Source organism: Struthio camelus, chromosome 8 (genome assembly GCF_040807025.1).
Source record: "Struthio camelus isolate bStrCam1 chromosome 8, bStrCam1.hap1, whole genome shotgun sequence".
NCBI classification, from domain to species: Eukaryota; Metazoa; Chordata; class Aves; order Struthioniformes; family Struthionidae; genus Struthio; species Struthio camelus.
Window position 1 is genome coordinate 16,942,212 of NC_090949.1, and position 20,532 is coordinate 16,962,743.

Here is a 20,532-nt window from a genome sequence, read left to right on the forward strand (position 1 = left end):
TTCAGGGAATGAAGATATAAGGTCTTCAATGAGAATTAATGTAAAAATATGTTCAATGAAATATGAGAACTGATATGCAAATAGCTATTCTTGCCTGTGCATAACTGGGTGATAACCTGCATGAGTAAGTCTTGTATCCGCATCTTAGAAAGCTAGGCAACATTTGGAGACGTGTATCTTTGGGAACTTATATTTATTTGTTTGTTTTCTCATTTACCATAGAAGAGTTTACTTTTACAATACAAAATAATCAACACAAAATAGTTGATGTGGATGGCCTACAAATGTCTGTATTTCAGTGTCATGGAGCATGTCAGCTAGACATGAGTAAACGGAGAGATTGCAAGTGATTTGTATTTTGAATCAAGTATTTAATGAAAAAAAAAAAAAAGGGAAATCTCCAAGTGAAAAACAAAGCCTATAATCAAGGATATGCCTTAAAGAAAAACAAGAGAAAAATGAATTTATTTTAGTGTTAGTAGAGCAGTAAGCACAAGGCAAACAGGTGAGAGCTGTTCCATCTTTCAAGTTAGGAATTGCTGTGTGCTGCTTATGGTCGATGTGCGGAGAACATTCCTCACTAATAATAAGAGATTTGCTTTCACAGATGTTTTGGAGAAAACTTAGGCTTCCTAAGAAAATTAGTATTTCCCAAAATCACGTGGAAGCAATGAATTCCAAGAATTCAGCAGCTCTGCTTACCTAAAGACTTTCTTCATGAGAGAGAGAGAGAATTTTAAGTAAGGCTTTTGATTTGGCAGCTTATCAACTAGGATAAGAGATCTACTTCAGTGATACAGGCTGCCTTGGAATAGGTCTCATGATCTTGTCAGATCAAAAGACTTTATTTTTCAGCCAACTAGAAATGTAGGTAAGACCTTATCTGTAATACTAACACTTTGGAAAATTCTTATGTAAGTACTTCAGGATAGAGTTAAAGTAGCTGATACGGTTTAGAGTGTGATCCCGCTCTCATGTGACTAGATGAGAGATTTAAAGTTGATTTCAGTGAAAGTGGGATCAGTTTCTTTGTCAGTGCTATATCAGAGGACGTGCTGGTTGGAGCGGCGAGATGGCGGTCCTGTCGAGCTCTGCTGCCTAGGCTTGGCATGGCAGAGCTGCCGCAGCGCTGCTCTTGTCATCTGGGGAGATTCTCAGTGGTGCCACCAGGCAGCAAGTGGTTTGTTTTTGGTTCCTGAGCTACTTCTAGAGAGTTTTGTATTTCGATTTGAAAGACCAAATCAAGAATTGCTGCTGTAATGGCTAAATCAAAGGAAAGGGGGCTTTTGCATCCAAGACAAACATATAGAAGAAAGCTAAGCTGACACATGTTTAGATACATGTTTTAAAGAGTGCAACTTCTCTTTTGCCAGAATCACAGGATCTTATTTCAAATTAGGGTGACTCTTGTGTGTTGTGACCTAGCTTGTTACTTCATCTAGAGTCAAGCGTAAGAGTAGTTTGGACTTGGTAGTTGATAACATTGCTCAGACCTTTAGAAACAGAATCCTGTATTATAAAGCTTACGTCAAGATATTATCACTTGCCGTGTCTGATGAAAACATAGATTTAAGAGCATACAGTTTTTGCCCCTGAAGCTTGCACTTTATTTTGAAAATGTACAGATTGCAGTAAGCAAAAGAAAAATCATTTTTGCGGTTATCAGAGGCAAAGCTTTTCAATTTGTTCAGTAGTCTTTCTTCCTCATCTTCAAACTTCTCCAATTAGATGTTCCACCACTATGCTGTGTGTGATGCCGCAGGTACTCGTAGACCTCCGCTCTATATCACTCTTTTTATCTAGTTGTGTTGTAGTTTTAGTTCAGGTCTCGTGATAAATGAACCATTTATGCATCAAAACGCTTCCCTACCCTCTTGCTTTTTGGTTCATTTAAAAGTATCTCAAAGTATCTATGCTAAAATTGTTTAAGAAGCAGAATAGAGATTGCTGTTGCTTTTTGACATGCAGCAGTAGTTTTACTTATAATGACCATGTTCCTAATCATATCTACATTTATTTATTCTGTTATCCTAAACTTCTTGAAGGTGATGTTTGGCTTGGTATCATACCGTGCTATCGATCTGCCAACAGCAACAATATATAGGATGCTATAAAATTATTCGATCACTGTGTTAAAACTTTTAGACCTTATCTATGCCCACAGGAAACCACTTGGCAGTAAGCCACCAAAACCACTTTTTTCATTGCTTATGTTTTCTTTTTTTACTGTAATTGCTGCTAAAAACTGAACATCTGGGAGTTTAATTGCTCATTATACTTAAATCTATGAAGTATTATGGGCCAAAACACAATGTCATGTTCAAGATATTTATAGATATTAATCTAGCTGGTAACATGGACAGTAGAATGAACTCAGTTTTTGCTACTGTTTTCATACATTTTCATGTCTTTTGTCTTGGTTATGGTCTACCAAAGTTTCATCATTTCCCAGTTGTATTCTTCAGAGTATTCTCATACTCCCTTTAAAACACTTTTTTTGTTTTGTGCTTTTTCAGAAATGTTTCTTCCACTGTGTTTCATTCTTTCTGTCCGTTTGGACAGAAGGTGGCCTCTTAATGTGAATAGATGGAGCACACTTGGAAAGGTGGTTAGTGGCTCCTGCAGGAATATTTATGGGGGAAGCCTGTTACAGGGCACTGTTCCTCAGGAAAGGGGTTATGAAAAGCATATTTTGGTGAAGGTAGAGGATTAAATTAGTGAGCCTCAGACGCATGGCAACAAGTTTTTTCAGATTATGCACTCTTTTTTAAAATTAAAAAAAAGTATTTATGGATGAGAAGTCTGTTAAAAACCTGTTAGTGTGTGTATGGAGAAGTCTGTTTGTGTATGGTGTGGGTCTGGTTTTTTAAAACCGTTTGAGTATGTTTACAGTGTGGTTTGGAAGACTTCATACTAGTAGCCATTCCTAATATCCTTTCAGAGGTACTAAAAAAAAAAGTGTCCAAGCTGATGTTCACATGCATCAAGAAGTGGTATCTGTTGACATTTAAAGGTGTGCTTAAATTTGCTCTTTCAAGCCTCTGTTCTTTCCTCTGAGAGGATCCAGTATATTGTTTTGGATCATTGCAGCTCTAACTGGGAAGCAGGAGGGTGTATTCAACCTTTGCTCCATCCGCTGTTCACCATGTATGCAGTAAGTGATGATAGAGTACTACAAGCTGTTCTTCCTTCAGTAGTTTGCCATCCAGCTCAATTTTCAGTTCATTTTTACTTTACTGTGAAGTTATTGGCTCTCCAACTGTTATATCTTGGATGAGAGCTATTTGGTGGAAAGAAGCTGAGAAAGGTAGATGCGATATTGTCTAGAAGCAGTTGGCAGAAATGGTAAAAGTTTATCTTGTTGCCAATGCATTGGTATAAAATTTATTACTGAGTCTTTAAAATTTGCTGTCTTGTTTTTTATAGGTTATCTATTCATTTCCACAGTGGGTCTGTGGCTGAGAAGGAATACTTATCTGTGTAAGGCTATGCGATTACAGTATTTCTTCAGATGGGGACTGCCTTTGTTGCCTTCAACTAATTAACACAGTATGGTCTATATAGACAAGGAGGAAATATCAGCAAAACGGATGTTGACATTCTCTTAATTTCAGCGTTTTCCACTTGGAGAGCATCAGTCATTCTAGCTTGTGTGAGACAGAAAGGACGTAGTTCAGAGTGATAAGCTCTTGTGTGCTATGGATCCTTCTGTCATTCTCTACACACCTTATACCACAAGGTCAAGAGAAACGAACTGCGTGACGCTCAGGTTTTTCTGCGTGTGTGCTTAGATGCTGGTGGCACAGGGCTCTTAGTAAACTTGCTTTCGTCTTTCAGGGTGCAGAGCAATATTTCAAATAATGTTTCTTTCAGCCTGTTTTCCTGGTGGACAGGAAGCTTGATTTTGGTTGCACAGACATTGTCAGCTTTAGTATTGGTGAATCAAGAATTTTTTTATTTTATTAGTATTGTCAGTTTGGAATTCTTATGTTTATTTTAAATGAATGACCTGCCTGTATGCGCTTAGAGCTGAAGGTCAATGCGTGCAGATCTAAATAACGGAATATTTCATTATAGGGCTTCCCTGTCTTACTTGGGTATCCCTTTGAGTTGGAGCAGGATTTTGCCATACAAAGGACAGCTGATTGTAATGCAAACAAAGGGAAAAAAAAATCATATTACCCTTGGGATAAAACATATTACTGGGATCATTTTTTGAAGGGAGAGAAGATTACGTTTGGAACTTTTGTAGGTTTGTTGCTTGTTTCTCCTGCTCAAAAATGTATTGTTGAAGTATTAAAACTTCGTATTAAAAAGTCTATAATCTTATTTAAAAATGATGCTAATTTGATAAGGGGCAAGCTGAAAATATTTTATACTAGGTCATTTTCAAATATCTAATAATTTCCTTTCCAATAATGCTTTTGTAGTCTCAAATTGAATATCAGTATGAAAATAAATCAATGCACAGAAGAAATGACAATAGGTAATTTTTATTGCATTTATAACTGTCTTTAAGGTGTGGACTTGAAAATTATTTCTGATATTAAAAACTGTGGAAACAATATGAACAAGTAACAGTTCACATAGCTTTTGTTTAAAGATACTGCATAAAGAACCTGACAATCCTGTGTTCAAGCTTCTTAGCAATAGCAACTATTACACTTAAATTTCTTTTAAAGCCACATGGCAAAATTATGCCTCCCAGAGGTAAGCTTTGGTATTGGAAAAAGGTGCTACAGTGAACAGGGGTACCTAAAAGCCTCACGTATTAGAGGAGCCTCAAGATGGTACTAAGTGTTAGGAATGATGCAGATAATCAGAAAAGTCTTGTTTGGTGACACTGGACACTTGTATTGTGCAGGTGCAAGTTTCTGTATCGCTCAGCTACTCTGCGTGCGTGTGTGTGCGTACACGTGTATAGTAGCTTTGTAAGCTTGCATGCTGGTAAAGGAAAAGAAAAAAGGTGAGTAAAAATTCTGTATGTTTCATTATGGAACATTTATAAGACGATTTCCATGACAACCATGTAGTAAGATTCATGCTTACTTTGTTTCTGAGTTCTCAGCGTCGTTTAATGACTCCTGTATAATTAAAATAGAATGCATAATTTGTGAGACTATATACTGTAAATCAGTTTTGTTGGCGCGCCGTTGAATAACGTGAACGTACGCGCAGTATACTGCTCAGGAGCCTTACATGGGTTCTTCCACTCCTTGCAGAGCTGTGAGAAGCTGGAAAATAATTTTGATGACATCAAGCGCACGACGGTGAGCGAGCGCGGAGCGCTTCGCGAAGCGCTGAGGTGAGTCTGCGTCGCCACGGCAACAGTCACAGCTGTGGTCAGGAAAGAGTCATTCTTCATTATTGGGGGAACAAATGAGTTCATTGCCACCATTCAGCTCTATTCTCTAAGGTATTAATTTGTCAGTGGAGAGGCTTCCCTTGAGGCTGTACTTTGGTTTTGAAGCTGCATAAATGTTAAGCCTGACTGCACAGTAAAAAACGTAAATGTTTAATTTGTTACTTAAAATGCTTAAGGGCTGCCTTGTTGTATATTTATACTAGACTGTGAATGAAGGAAAATATTGTTCATCTAAATCCTGTAAGTGTTAAAGAAATTGCACAATGCCGTTTGAACAAACCTGTTTGCTTCTAAATTGGATTTGATTTTTATGTATGTAGCGGCCTCTGTACTCTGATTTCATCTCTGTATTTACATGATTTTGGTTTTGCTAATGATGTGTTAAAATATATCCGGTACTTCATATATTGTAGAGATGTATGTTTTGCTTAATACACTCATATCATTGCTCTTAATGTTTATTAAGAGAGGTTAAAATTACTCAGCATGTGAATCTTCTGCCACGCTTACTCAGGCTGCAGAGTATCTGATTGCAGGAGTCCAGAGAAACTCGCTGGCTCTGGTGCCTGGCACGCGGTAGCGATTGCTGCCGTGAAAGCTGGCAGCATCAGAGCCTGAGCTGCTGAAGTAACTCGCTGAATAAGTCAAGAAAACATTAATTATATTATTTGTGCATCAGAAAGTGAGTCTAACCTCTGCTTTTAAAGGTTTTAAAAATTGGATAGTAAAACGTAACCTATCACCTTATTTAGTTCACTTGATATCAGAGTGACTTCTTGGAATTGGGCTAGTGCAGTAAAGTGTTTTTTTTTAAAAGGTAAAAAATAAAAAATACTGAGAATCATATTGAAAAACTAATTACATCCGTTTGCTTTGTGTTCATTGTCCTTTTACATTTATGGGTGTTTGTGAGAGTTACTCTCAATCTGCAGAAATGTTCATAATGCTCCTGTCTCAGGAACACTGTGACTGTTTGCAGAGGTATTCAGCCATGAGATGCAGCCTGCCTCTTTTGAAATCCTTTCCTATTACCTGCACAATATATTCATTCCTGTCTGAACATTTCAAATACTAGTATTGCAAATAACAGGCAATTGCAGCCACCCTTTTAACTTTTGATTTCTTACTTTTTTTGTTTGTTTTACTTCCTACGTTTAGGATTTTTTACCTCTGTGGCCAGTCAGTCCTCATGTACGTAGGCTTTCAATGTAGTACCAGTAAATGAAAAATGATATGAAATAAAGATTTAGATAACACTTAGCAAACAAACCTACTTTTAGTATTTTCAGCAAATTGAGTGTCAACTTTCCGGTCTTCCGTAACAACGCTGCAAAGGTAGGTTTGCTACATTTTGTGATGCAATTAATATCTTAAAAATCTGGGAGTTGGCAGCTCTTCGATCAACATTTGCTAGTGAGGGGAGCTTTGGCATTTCAAAGGTGGTATCTGTTATGGGGACCATACAGTAGAGTCTCATGGTTCTGCGCATCACGTACGTTACAGGCATTCTACTTTCTCATGAACTTACCCTGGCTATTCCTGGTAGTGTACAAGTCATACTGAGAAATGTTTGATTGTAAAATGTGATAGATATTGTACAATGCTGGAATTCTCTTAATGTAGGCAATATTATACAGCTGACTTCTCTTAGATGTTTTTATGGAGGTAAAGAATATACCGGACTTCTGTAGCTTAGTTTTACAACTTAATTGACTGACACTTAAAAGGTACAAGAGAGACGTTGAGAGGCGCGTGCATGAAGGTATGTGTATTTTTGCAAATGTATATAGAAGATCTTTGTTCTTGATTGTTCCTTCAGTGGCTACCTAGTGGCTCCGTATCCGTGGGTGCTACGTTGTTCTGCTTGGATCTCGAGATTATCTGTAACACATGTAATTCTAATGATACGTCTTTGACAGATTCAGAGTTCGCTTTGTTTTCTTATTGCTATAGTGGCTGCTGGACCAGCTGTGGGAGGACATAGATTTGCTGCCTGCAGTATTGTGAGATAACTGTCACCTTTTGGTGAGGAAAGCATGTGGAGAGGGTTGCATGTTGCACAGAGGCACTAAAATCGCGTGGGCCTGGTAGCAACAACAAAAAACCCTTAGCTGGGTAGCTAAGCAGATATGCATGGATCTCAGATGAGCCTTGAGCGTTCAGCCTGCCCAAGTTCTCTCTGATTTCCCAGAGTGGTACTACTGGTCTGCCAGATGAGATGCAATGAACATTTTTTCCCAGTGCTCTCATTTGGAACATCCATTTTAACTTTCTCTTTTGGAGGGGGAAAAGTCGTCAGTTTTGTATGGGGTTTTAGTATGTTTCTAGGCTGTGAGTATCACTGTGCTCTAGATAAAACACTAATACCCAATAAGGGTATTGTTCTTGTCCAGCCCTTCAGAAACTGAGCTGACACGCAAATTAAGGATTGCATTAAAAGCATGTTTCTTATTTATGCGCATATATGTGTGCAAAATAAACTTTCTGAAGAGTTTTGAAATAATCATAAAGCATATGAACTGCCTCTAGCTCTGATTGGCATATTATTCTAGATCTTGAATGAGTTTGCTATAACTCAGGGTATGAAAGACTGGTATTGCGAGAATTTGGTTTAATTTTGAGTGCACGTAATTGCTCTGTGGTTTTATTTTGTTAGTATTCCCAAAATAGTTATTTACTATATTTTAATATTAGTTGTAAAGCTTAAGTAAGCAATAACAATGAATTAGTTTTTTTAACCAATGTTTATAAATGGACAAACTATTGCTTTACATATCATGAGTGTATATACTATAATTTAGTGTTTTATGTATTAACTTGCCAGAAAAATAATGTGGATATACCTATAAAGTCAGATTGCATAAGTAAGATCATTAAGCTTTTGTTAAAGAGGACTCAGTTTGTTCTTAATATATAACTACTGTAAAAAAAAAAAAAATCTGGATCCTGATTTTCAGTAAAGCTTCATTCTAAAAATTCATAGGAACTTTTAGATCAATGTGGCTGTTTCGTGGAGATAAGTATTTGAGGAGGAAGTGGCACAGCTAATTGTATGATGACCTCTATAACCTTTTCAGAGGTGGCAAGAACAGAGAATAGGGACTGCTTCTGTAACCATACCTCTGGGAAAGTAAGGTAAAGCAGTCTTGAGGATATTTAACAACATGAAATGAATTTTAGCAGAAGTCCGGAGGAAATTCAAACTAAATTATTGTTAATTTAATAGAAAATAAAGTAAATTAAGATTCAGGGAGCTATAGGGTATAACAAGGCGAAGAATAAATTTCAGAATGCAATGGCCATGAGCTGTCAGGAAGGGAAAATTTTTCTATTGGATGGGTGCCCTTTCTCTGTGTCCAGGCTTCCACTGTGACTCTAAAGTGTTTGAACTGGACTTGCTGAGGTTGGAAACAACCTCTGGATGTATCTAGACCAATGCCCTGCTTAAAGCAGGGTTGAATAGAGTGTGTTGCTCTTCGCTGTTTCCAGATGCATTTTGAATATCTCCATAAATGGAGAGTCCACAACCTCTCTGGGCTATCTGTTCTAGCATCTGACTGCTCTAATGGTTTTAAAAAAAAAACCGCTTGTGTTTATGTGAAATTCCTTATATTTCAACTTGTGCCCAATGCCTCTTGTCCCTTCACTGGCAACCACTGAGAAGTCTAGCTCCTCCTTACTGTCTCCCACGAGATATTTATACTCGTTAATAAGATCCCCTGAGCCTTCTCTGCTCAGGGCTAACCAACCCCAGCTCTCTCGGCCTCTCCTCCTGTGACAGATGCTCCAATCCCTTAATCACCTTTGTGGCCCTTTGCTGGACTTGCTCCACGATGTCCGTGTCTCTCTTGACGTGGGGATCCCAGTGCAGGTCACAGCACTCCAGAGGTGTCTCACCAGTGACACTGAGGAGAGGGGAAGGATCACCTCTCTCGACCTGCTGTTGACGCTCTGCCTAGTGCAGCCCAGGATGCCATTGGCCTCCCTTGCTGCAAGGGCACATTGCTGGCTCGCTTATTCTTCACCAGGACCCCCAGGTGCTTTTCTGTATTGGCTGCAGCCTGTACTGCTGCATGATGTTATTCCGCCCCTGGTGCAGGACTTTGCCTTTCCCTGTGTTGAACTTCATGAGATTCCTGCCGGACCACTTCTCCAGCCTGCCAAGGTCCCTGGTGGCTCAAACCTCTGGGGTGTTGACTATTCCTCCCTGCTTTGTGTCATCTGCAAACTGGCTGAGAGAGACAGCTCATGGCAAGGGAGCTGAATAATATAGATACTATCCTGCATCTGAAATGATGGTGCATTGCTTTTGGACAATATACGAGGAATGTGCTGTAGGCTTGCCTAGTGTAGATTTTATGTACTTTGTGTCAGAGAAGTGGAGCCACAGTGTTTAACATCCTGTGAAATTGGCCGTACATTTGTTTACTTACCACCATGAATAAAATGGCTTTTGGCGGTGAGCAATTAGGTATTAAGACTGGTGAGATGTTGAATATATGAATGAATCTTATTTGTGGGTAAATGTATCTATAGTCTGTCTTGTGAACATTAACTGAGCAAGTATGTGTGAAAGCTTTGCAAGTGAAAATGGAAGCTGAGTATTTTTAGATAGACTTCTTGTTGCTAAACAAAGGCTTGAACTTATTTCTTCCTACTTCCAAGTAGAAAAGGATAGAGATATCTTTCCTCATTTGTTTGGATCAATATAAAAATACACCAAACAAAGTTCATTTGAAATTTTCTTTTGCATTCAGAGTTGCATGTGTTTTTGGAAAATGTGAACATGGAACTGAGGCTTGAACTGTGATTTTTAGTTTGATAGAAGCAGTTTCTGTTAATAGTGCTATTTATGCTGTTGTCTTGACAACTATTTAAGCTGGGGTTAATAATAATCAAGGTCCTTTTGATATGGTCTAGACTCTCAGATGTATTTGGCACACAGTTTCCAAGGCTGGGCAAACCCAAGAAAATTGCGCTGTAAGAAGTTTTGTGGTTTCAAAAGTCATTTGCAGAGTAAAAGTTAGGGATTTAAAAAGTGGTCAAAACATGTATGAGACGGACACTACAATATATCTAATAACCTGCTTGTTAGGGCTTTGGCTTGGACTACGGGAAATACACTTTTATATTTGGATTCTGAGTCAGGCAACTTAGGTTTCCCAGTTGAAGAAGCCATATCATGGAGCTACAGAGTTAGAGAAATGCAGACGTGGAATATAAGGTAAATAACTTCAACATATTTCTCATTGTTCTTATGCCTGCTTTCCTGTAGCAATCTTAAGCTGTTGTGAGAGTTGGGTAAATTGAAAGGAAAGGAGAAAAGGAGGAGTAAAGGTAATTGCTTCTGGGTTCCTGGTCCAGGTCTTGGGAGATCATCTATTCAAAGAAATCTTTCATGTACTAGGGAGGGGAAAGCCTTTGGAGGGAATTCCAGTGGTCCAAAATAGCCACTAGCCTTGTGATTAGAATACTTACTCCCTCAGTCCCAAATAAGTTCAAATTTCTCTTTCACCTTCTTAATCTTTATCTTTCCATTTCTCTGTAGCGCAATTATTTGAATGCTGCTTGAGGCATGTTTTTAGGGAAGAAACAATGATTAGTTCTTATGTATTTAACACAAATGTGCTACTTCCGAAGTGCAGCAGCACTGTGCCTTCTTGCGTGGCCTGCACGTGGTCCTCTGAGATATCTCAGCGAAAAAAAAAGATGCGTATGCACAAATTAAGTAGAAAATTTTGGTACATAGGCTCTTTCAGTTAGGCCTTTATTTAGACTACTTTTGGCTTAAACATACTCCTTAGGGAAAAAAAAAATCAGGTATGCAGAAACATTCTTGTTCTCAAATCCTTTAAAAAAAAAAAAAAAGTAATTCTAAAGATTTATGGGAATGGATCATGCTTCCCTTAGAATATCTTTTTGCAGATATAACTTGACAATGTTATAAACTAAAGCATGTCTTTGATAGTATATGGAAATTGTTATTTGTAGATGTTTCAAAATATGCCAGTATGGCTATTATATTTTGTATAGTATAGAAATATATGAAGGATATTGGAAACACTTGAGAACTTCCACTAATACTTCCATAGTAATGACCTGTGTGGATAACAGATATCTGTGGAGTCTGGAGATGCAAGGGAGTCAAATTATGAATTTAATGTAGAGTGCCATTTTGTGACCAGGATGTCGCCATGATTCTTGGTGTGCTATGAAGTCTGTGGCATTGCAGGCTGACCAGATTGGCAGCATCAACTGCACTGACTAAACGATGGCCATTTATCTTCACGGTGCAAGACAGCACTGTACAAGGATAGCTGAGACTTGAACAAGTGCCCTAGGTGCTAGAAGCTGTTTAGTTGAGTTAACAAGGCTTTGTGTTTAGGCAGTTTTACCTCATTTCTCTGTTGGCTAATTGACCTGGGCAATGTTCCTGGGCCACCCACTCTCCACCCTCAGGGGGCTTAGTGAGCCGAAGGATGCATTGGTTGGATCCTATCACAACCAAGTCATTTCCCTCTACAGGGAGACACTGCAAAGTTGTGACACCATGCATGTATAAGAACCTATAGCATTAATGTAATTATTTTAGTGGTAGTTATTAGAACTTGCATTATCTTTCTGTATCATTTACATGCACTCAGTATTATGTGTAGTTACTGCATGAATAAATGAGTGCTTCATATTTCATTTGCAATTAAAAAAAAGTGGTTGTGAAATATAACAAGTCTATTATTTCAAGTCACAAGTATAGTTCATACTAAGGATATTATCACTGTAGGCCCCCAAAGTCTATCATCTTTACTTTAGAAGGTAATTGCATTACTTTATAGTTTTCTTGATTTATACTTAAATATATATAAAGTATCTTGTTTTGAATCTGATTGCAAGATCAGCTATTTTGTTGAATATCAGCTTTTTAATACCTTGACAAGAAATTTTGATGCTGAACTGCATTTCCAAGTTTTTTTTCAGCTTATAGACTTGAATAGGTTTATGCAGTTGCACATACGCTATTCAAAAGATCATATATAGCTTCTCATTTTTCATTCATGAGTTGTAATTTACTTTTGGTCCACTTAAATGGAGAGAGACTAGGCTCATCTCTTTAGACGTTACGGGGAAGGGGATTGAGATAAGTAAGAAAGATTGTGTTTTCCCTTAAATGCTCCTTCTGTCACCTGAATAGCATAAACTAACATGTCTAACTTTACCTGACCTAAGGTGGTGCATAGTAGATGTTTAGGACTGGCCGTTGTTAAGGGGTGTTGAATATTTTGGTGATTCCACTTGGCAATGTAGACTCTCCAGTATTTTATATCAGAGAACTGAATTATACCTTAGAGTGAACACAAACATACCTAGAACAAAAGCTTTGCTATCGAAATAGCAAGCTGTGAATTAACAAATAATATTCCTGGTTTTAGAAAGATATGTTCTCTTCCACTTTATAATTGCAACTTTTGTAGAAGTACTATAGTATTGTACCTACAGTGAGATTTTTTTGTAAGCTTTTTGTAAAACCTTTTGTCACATATTTTTCATACCTGCTCATACATGTTACAGTTGACTGTACAGCACTTAAGGTCTGTTCCATGCATGGTAGGTAGATCATTGCTGTATGCATGCGTACCATTCCTGGAAAAATATTTTGCAGGGGGTAGGAGGGGGAGAAGAAAACAAAACCTACGTCCTCGTCACTTGAAGAAAGGAGAGTCTGTTTCTGCTTTTGAACCACTTTGCTTTATGATTTAAAGAAAAAAATTGGATAACAGTCAATTTTGCTTTTAGCAAACTGCGGGAGATAGTGTCTGATGTTGGTAGTGAAAGAGATTTTGAAAACCACTGTGGCAGATGGCTTACCACAAAGACTCCAAAGATGGCATGCAGTGGGTGCAGTATCATACCTTTCAATGACTAATAGCCACTCATCTGCAAACTGTTAGAGCAGAAAAATGTACTAAAGAATCTGGCGTTGCCTCTATGGATCCCTCTTTGTTACTTTATAAAAAGCAATGCTTTTAGATACTTCATTTGTTTTTTGCTACTATTAATGCTCAGGAAAAAATGCTCTGGATTTGTGGAAATGTTGTATAGAGTATTGACTACTGGGCTTATAAATACCTTAATTGCATCAACTCATAGTCTATACCTTAATTGCATCAGCTCACAGTCTTTGAACAGTGCGTTGGGTCATTTGCAACAACAAAAAAATGTATGGAGATGTGTGAATTTAGTACCCTAATTATCTTACCATAAGCCATAGTTTTCCATAGATTGATATTGGATTTTATGTTCCTGGGCCTTGGATGGTCTAGTGAAAGGTGGTTCGTGACCATCCTAGAAGTGTCCAGGACACATAAAGGAGTTGGGTGCATTATAGCTTTGGCAAGTGAGTTGGGTGTTTAGTTCAGGCTGTTGAAGCTCATGCTGTTATATCCGTAAGTCATGAATTTAATCTCAGCAGTAGCCAGCCCGCTCAGAATCCCACATTGCACTTGTGTCACGAAAGGCCAGTTCCCGCAGTAACTGCTGTTCTGCATGCAGTCAGAAATCGGGCTATCTTTACAGATGCTATTTTAAATACATCTGCCTCTGTTTCTTTTCAGACGTGCACAGTACTTGGCAAAAGCCTCTGCAAATAAAATCTTTGCATCTTTCCTCCTCTCTTGTCTCTGGTGTGACCTTTGAAGTCAATGGGCCGTGTATTGCTACGGGCATCTTTGAGTATATTCTCCTTGGAGTTTGGAATAGAAAGCAAAGCTAGAGGATTGAGCACAAAATGTGCAGCGATGGTCTTCAATCAAAACTGCTTTCTGGGCTGCCTGTCTGTGCCTTGTATGTTCATCATTTTCTTTCCTGATTCCAAAACATTTAGAGCACTTCAATTATAATGAATATTAGTAACTATATGTGCATTTGCTACTTCTCAAGCGTCCTGACTTTATATTATACTGAATATTGTGGTTCTGGACGTAAGAGCAAATCTCCTTTTTTTTGGAAGTGTTCTGCTCATTGGTGTGAAGGGTCCTTGCTTCTGCACAGAAGTCTGTTGCCTTGTTACTAAGGTGAGCGTATTGGATTCCGTTCTTCATTTGTTGCTATACTGTTTGCTCTGTTGCAGTGTTTCAGAGATTAAGCTGTGGGTCCAGCTATTCCCCAAGATATTTAACTTTCATCAAAGTTAATCTGCCTTTCCTATGTAGACTTCTGAACTTAAATCCTGTTTGTTTACTTGAAGCTATTTGGGAGAGCCAGAAAAGAATACTTAAATTAAATATTGCAATGAAATCAATGTGTTTTATTGAGAGTAAGACCCTAGTGCGTATTGGATTTTTTCAATAAATTAGTTGTACCACACATTTAGCGATTTGGTTACAAACTTTTGGAGAAATAATCTTCTGTGCACAGTGCTAAGGAACACACGTTTTTTTACAGCAGAATACTTTTTATTGGAGTTTGCTGCTGAAATTTGACTGGCAGCCAGTTAAGCACTAGAGCACATTAGGTCTTTCAAATACCACCTGAAGACTTTCCCTACTAGTGCCTAAGGCTAAGCTCCTGAATTTTGGCACTTCCAAGAGTGAGGAGTATTAAGAGTTCAGGCAGCAATTTGTACAAAGGAAGCTGCTTACAAAGTAAGACAAACTTTAAAAGTCCCATGGAGAATCAAGGAACAAACCAAATGTTCTTCAACAACATCTCTTGCCAGTATTTAATACTGACGAGTTTTTTTTTGGAGCAGTCATTTGCAATAAGCTTTGATTTTGGTTTGTGTATGTTTAGTTTGAACCAAACTGAAGCATTTAGTTGTGGCTTGGTCTGATACTGAACTTAAAATTTTTTGGAGAAAACAAGAAGAAAGGTTTGTGTGTGTGGTTTTTTTTTGTTTTTGTCTTTAGAACTGTTCAGGATTTATTTTACAAACGTGGCCAGTGTATTTGGACCTGTTCAAATGCATTCTAATAATGGATGATCTGTGTGGTGAACAGAATTTAATGGAAAGAATTTGAATATGATTTCTATCAGGGTATTTCTAAAAGATGTTAATTTACAATCTGACGCCATTACAATACAATCATCTTAAAATTAGTAAATTTTTGTAAAGTATTTGTAAAGATCTTAATATTTTGAAAACACTAGGAGGCTACTGTTATTCACTGGAGGTTTTGCCGTATTTGTCAGTTTTAATTAATAGTAACCAACTACTGACTTTGTATTTGGCAGTGTACAAAAACTTGAAAAACGGTCTTGACCTGAAGCTATTTGACAGTATTACCTAAAGGTCAAGAAAACAGTCATATTTCAAGGAATATTTTTATTATAGAAAAAACAAAAGTATATTTAAAAAATGTTCCAAATGTGTCCGCCCCCCCGCCCCCCATGTTGCATATATTCCTCCGAGTGCATAGGGGCCTTCTGGGTGTTCCTCTGTATTTATGTGCCACCCCTCCTGGGGAACAGGAAATGTGCTTGGCTGTATGTAAAAAGAGCTGCTTCAGGATGTATGACTTCTTTTTTTTGCTTGTAAATGGCTTTTGTTCCTTGGACTGTGCTTCAGGCTATCCACACCTTGCTCTTCCAGTTGTGAATTTACTTACGTGGCAGCTGCTGGTGTTTTTAAACCTCTCCTGTCTTTAAGTGCTGTCTCTTGTGATTGCTTCCCAGATGTAATAATTAACTGAGGTGGGAATTATTCTCCCTACGATTAAAGAACTACACAGGGATATTTAAAAATAGCAGTTATTTCATATTTAAAAGATATCCTGGCCCCACTGGGAACTTGTCACTGAAGTGCTGCAAGTGCATGGCTCAGCCCGAGTACCGCTGGCCCTGTGGCTGCCCCAGCAGAAACCCTGGAGCAGAGTCCTGCGTCTCACACCCGTTTTACAGGCTGCGCTGAGAAGTGGGAATTGCACCTGCGCTGTTTTCAGTATGTGGCCTAGCTAGCTTAATTTTTTTTTGGTAGCTCCAGACAAGCTTTCATGACTCCTAGCAGCGTAGATTTGTTGTTCGCTGCCTCTGCCTGGTTCTCGTTGGCTCGGCCGGTGCTTCCCAAACTGCCGGCAGCGTGTGCTGGGCTGCGGCGGAGGCAGACTCTGCGGGCAAGAGCTGCCTGGGCCGGTAGGTGCTTGTGTGCCTGCTGTGGGGGAGTCTGTGTGTGGTCGCCGCACCAGAACTGCTGCGGCTTGGCTTTTGGGGTGGTTGGCTTGAGTCTCGGCTGCCTCTTCCACGCTTGTGGTGAGACCCCTAAACTGTTCCTGCATCTGCTTGACTCCTACGGCCCCGAGGGCGTTTATCTTCATTTGGTTGCGCAGATCTTGCCTCAGCGCTCCAGCAAAAGGTAGAGAGTAAATGTTGGCTGTAGTAGGGTGAGTAGATGCACAAATGTGGTGACAAAGAAATGCTGGTAAATCAGGTGTTTTTACGTGACAAAAAGCTAAGCATATGCAGATAGTACTCTTTTTTTAAACCCTGATGGCACAGATGAAATAAAATATATATGTCTGGCACAATGAAAGACAGAATGATAAATTGGGAACTATATTTCTGTTGCATTTAAATAAGTAGCCTTGACTTCATTAAAACTTTGCTAGGAGTTTTGCTGTTGAATTCAGCATAGCCAAAGTTTCAGACTAGGTGTTCATTAAGTGCAAGTTAGGTGCTGTAATTCTTTCAAATTTGTTAAAATCAATTTTCTGCTTTAATATTTGTTCTTTATTACTGTTTTTCCCTGCTTGTGAACTAGTTAGACATTTCAAACACATTCTTGAGGAGCAGAGGAAGGAGGAGAAAGATGCTTTACGTGGCAGTAAGCGACTACTGGGAGCTCACGCTAACATTTCTGTTCTGGCTGGGAGTGCACTTTGGAAGCAAATTGCCTGATTGATCTTGTTTATACTCTGTTTCATGTCGTCTTCGTTGGCTATGCTCCTTTGGTGTGACAGTAGACCCCAACATGTACTCCAGAAGATCAGCTAGGGTACTTGAACGCAGTGGTCGTTCAGTTCATAGGACTAGGTTAAAAGTAGGCTGAAATAACCCTTACAGTAACGTGTGCAGGGTTTGCGGCAGGTCCTTAATGTGAGCTGCCTTGCTGTAGAGATGCCCTACTGTTGGGCCACACTAGCTGCTAATGTAGAGGTAGCCATTCTAGGGACAAACTCTGCTGCCGCCAGGCTTGGGGAAAGGCTGATTAATGCCCCAGGTGAGGGCAGAGGACCACTGCTGACCTAGTTGCAGATGGAGTCCCCGATTTCCTCCTTTAATTTAGGAAGCCATTTAACCGGTACAGACTATATAGCATAGATATTTTTGCTCTCTTTGGTAGCTGAATTTGGCTGATGCGTTTCAGTCAGTATATATCCCTGTATTTCCTGCTTCTGCATGTCTGTTTGTGCCATAAGATTAGTTTTCTCTTGTATGTGATCAAATGATCAAATTGTATTCTTATTCTTCTCGGGTGTGTTGGATGAGTGAAGACTATACCTGAAATTGGAAAGGCCTGAGCAATCTTTTACTGTTGGTGCTGCTACGTATCTCCTATTACTGTCACAAAGTCATAACGTGTAAGATTTTTTTTTCTGCAGACTAACTGTGAACAGAGTTTTGAAATACATCTTCTCTTAATATTTTTGTTTCTATCATATTCATTTAATTCTTGATGTAAGATAAGAATTCATTGCCCTTATGCTGAGAGTGTGAAACCGCAAGGTAATAATGGTAACTCACTGTTTATATTATAAAGTGTTGTTCCTGTAGCGTGGTCCAATTATGCGATAGTAAAGCAAGGATGTAACACAGCAATGCTACTTTTCTATTTGTTTCAGTAAGTTTAGCACAGCAGGGAACATGGCATTCTTCCAAGGTAATGTGTCAAGTTTACAGTTGGCTGGAAGTGCAATGGAAGTTATTCCAAGACTTTGCATGCTGGCTAATAACTCTAGTTGAGTGTATGAGATAGTTCTCTTATGAAATGTATTTGATGTCATTCTGTTGCAAGGATTTTATATTTAAATTCTGAGACATTATGATATTGAGAAATTTGAACAAGCTTCTGTGTGGACGTATGTTTACAGCACCACAGTTTCAGTAATCAGATATAATTTTGTATGGTTAGAATTTATGTACACCCTTTTTCCAAGGCCCTGCTGAATCTTAGGAAATCAGGAGCCACTCCATTAATCTGTTGAGTGATATAAATGTTAATCTAATTTTTTTGAGGAAAAATAAAAACATATGTAGAATATGAACAGACTGCTTCATTTCTTTTTGAAGCATAGACAGCTAGTAACATGTCAGCAATTTGGCAGGTTGGGAGAGACTAGCGATGACAAGGCGTCTTGTTCAGTTGCGACTTTCTCTGAGACCTCAAAGGTTAGACTGGAATCTCTTGCTTGGAATCTTGCTGTTGGTCTCTTCATTTTTAATTAATTTTTCCAGTTTTAAGGCCATTGCCCAAAGAAATTTTAAAAAATCATGTCAGTAGACATCACTAGCTTAATATGTTCGTATTCTATACAATTTTGGAAGTCTTTTCTCAGCAAAACATATGCATACAACATAGCATGGGGGTGGCTCTGTAATCTCCTCCATGTTATTGTCTCAGCATGTTTCAAAAGTGATATGGAACAGCTTCGTTAGCAGCCTCAGCGCAAAGGTTACCAATGCGTTACAGTAACAGCATTGGATTTTTTTTGTGGGAACCACAGATAGCTCAGAGGACATCAGTTAGTTTCAAGTAGGTTATTGAATGCTATCGTAGGTAACAGTACCAGCTCCACTTTGACTGGTTTGAATTAACAATTATAAAGGTAAAATTCCCTATCTTAGGCATTTTTATACCCTCCACTCATTTTTCAATCAGCTTTCTGAAAAAGAACATCTGGCATCTTTCTCACAGAAATTTTGTTGCTGGTAGTAAGTTTGGGCTTATAGGAAAAAATGGTATTTGCTGCTAGCTTTCCAAAGATCTTTAGTTACATGCATCTACCTTTCTTAGAGCATTTCTGAATGCCTTTGGCAGCACTGATCCAGCAAATGGAGGGATGTTTGTCACTGGCAGTGCTCGTCTTCCAGGAAGCATGCTTGTTCCAACTGATTTTAGTTGTTCCAGCACTGACACATGAAGAACATATCAAAGAAAATAAAGAACAGATAGATGCAGAGGGGTTTAAAAAAAATCAGCCCCTCTGCCTCTGAGGCAGTAGTAGTGTCATGTGGGTGTGAAAAACGACCACCAGCTTAACTGAGCATAAAGAATCTGCACTGGCCTAGCAAAGCAAAATTAATGGCAGACATGCTATTAATAGGGCTGAAAGAGGGGATCAGTACTGATGTCAAAGGCACATTCCCGTAGTAATTCCTACTAGTATCAAGAGCACCAGCAAGATGTCCTTGAAGTTAGTGAGTTTGCTGGAAGGTGCTCTTTGCATATTGATTTGTATGTATGATTTTAAGGGTCTTTGTGCATCAGGATTAGCTCATGTGGTGGCATGAGAAAGAGGACCGAGTGCTGGATGGATGAGGACATGGCTCTGGTTTGAAGGGCACAAGTGAGATTCCTGGGTCTGCAGTGGCAGTGATTAGGGTGCCTGATGGAGGCAAAAATGAGTACAGGGTGGTCAGAGTTTTTCTGAGCAGTGACATAATGTGGTGTAGCCAATATTTCATGAAGAATGCACATTTGGGACCCTCCAAGCTGGCTTTAGGCCCCCACAGCTGCTTTTAGAGCTCTGAATGCTTTATTTTGGATTGGAGAGGGAAAAAAAAACCCACACACATTTGAACATCATCTGTCAGGGGTTCTGGGGGCAGTATCTTGTGGCAGCAATCACAGAAGGAGGATCAGTCAAAGATAAAGATCAAAACTGCAGAGTGACAAAACATGCTCATCCCTGGGTATCCTGGATCAGAGTATCTGCTCAACACCTTGGTTCGCTTTGATGACTAGCGCTGACACTGAAATGCTGCTGCTTTTTCAGGAACAAAACCCCAGCTGAACTACTGAGTCGGCCTGTGTAACATGCTGTGGTGGTTTCACCTGTTTCCTTGCAGACGAACACGTGGCAAAAGAACGTGGCAGTACAGCATGAGTTTCTAATGCTTTGTGAACATATTAATGACCAGCACTTAGAGACCTGGATTAAATGGGAATGAAATACCCA

The 20,532-nt window shown here is 38.9% G+C and overlaps 1 protein-coding gene across 13 annotated transcripts in view; it reads left to right on the forward strand.

Annotated features, from left to right (window-relative positions):
• DPYD (dihydropyrimidine dehydrogenase) overlaps nt 1-20,532 on the forward strand; it is a 386,630-nt gene that overhangs the window by 47,913 nt on the left and 318,185 nt on the right. For 9 of the 13 annotated variants that reach the window (XM_068952361.1, XM_068952354.1, XM_068952359.1 and 6 more), the window contains exon 3: nt 5,223-5,305. The exons of the other annotated variants lie outside the window; for them this stretch is intronic. In XM_068952361.1, coding sequence (XP_068808462.1) covers nt 5,223-5,305 — 83 coding nt within the window. The remainder of the gene's footprint in view (nt 1-5,222; nt 5,306-20,532) is intronic. 13 annotated transcript variants of the gene reach the window in all.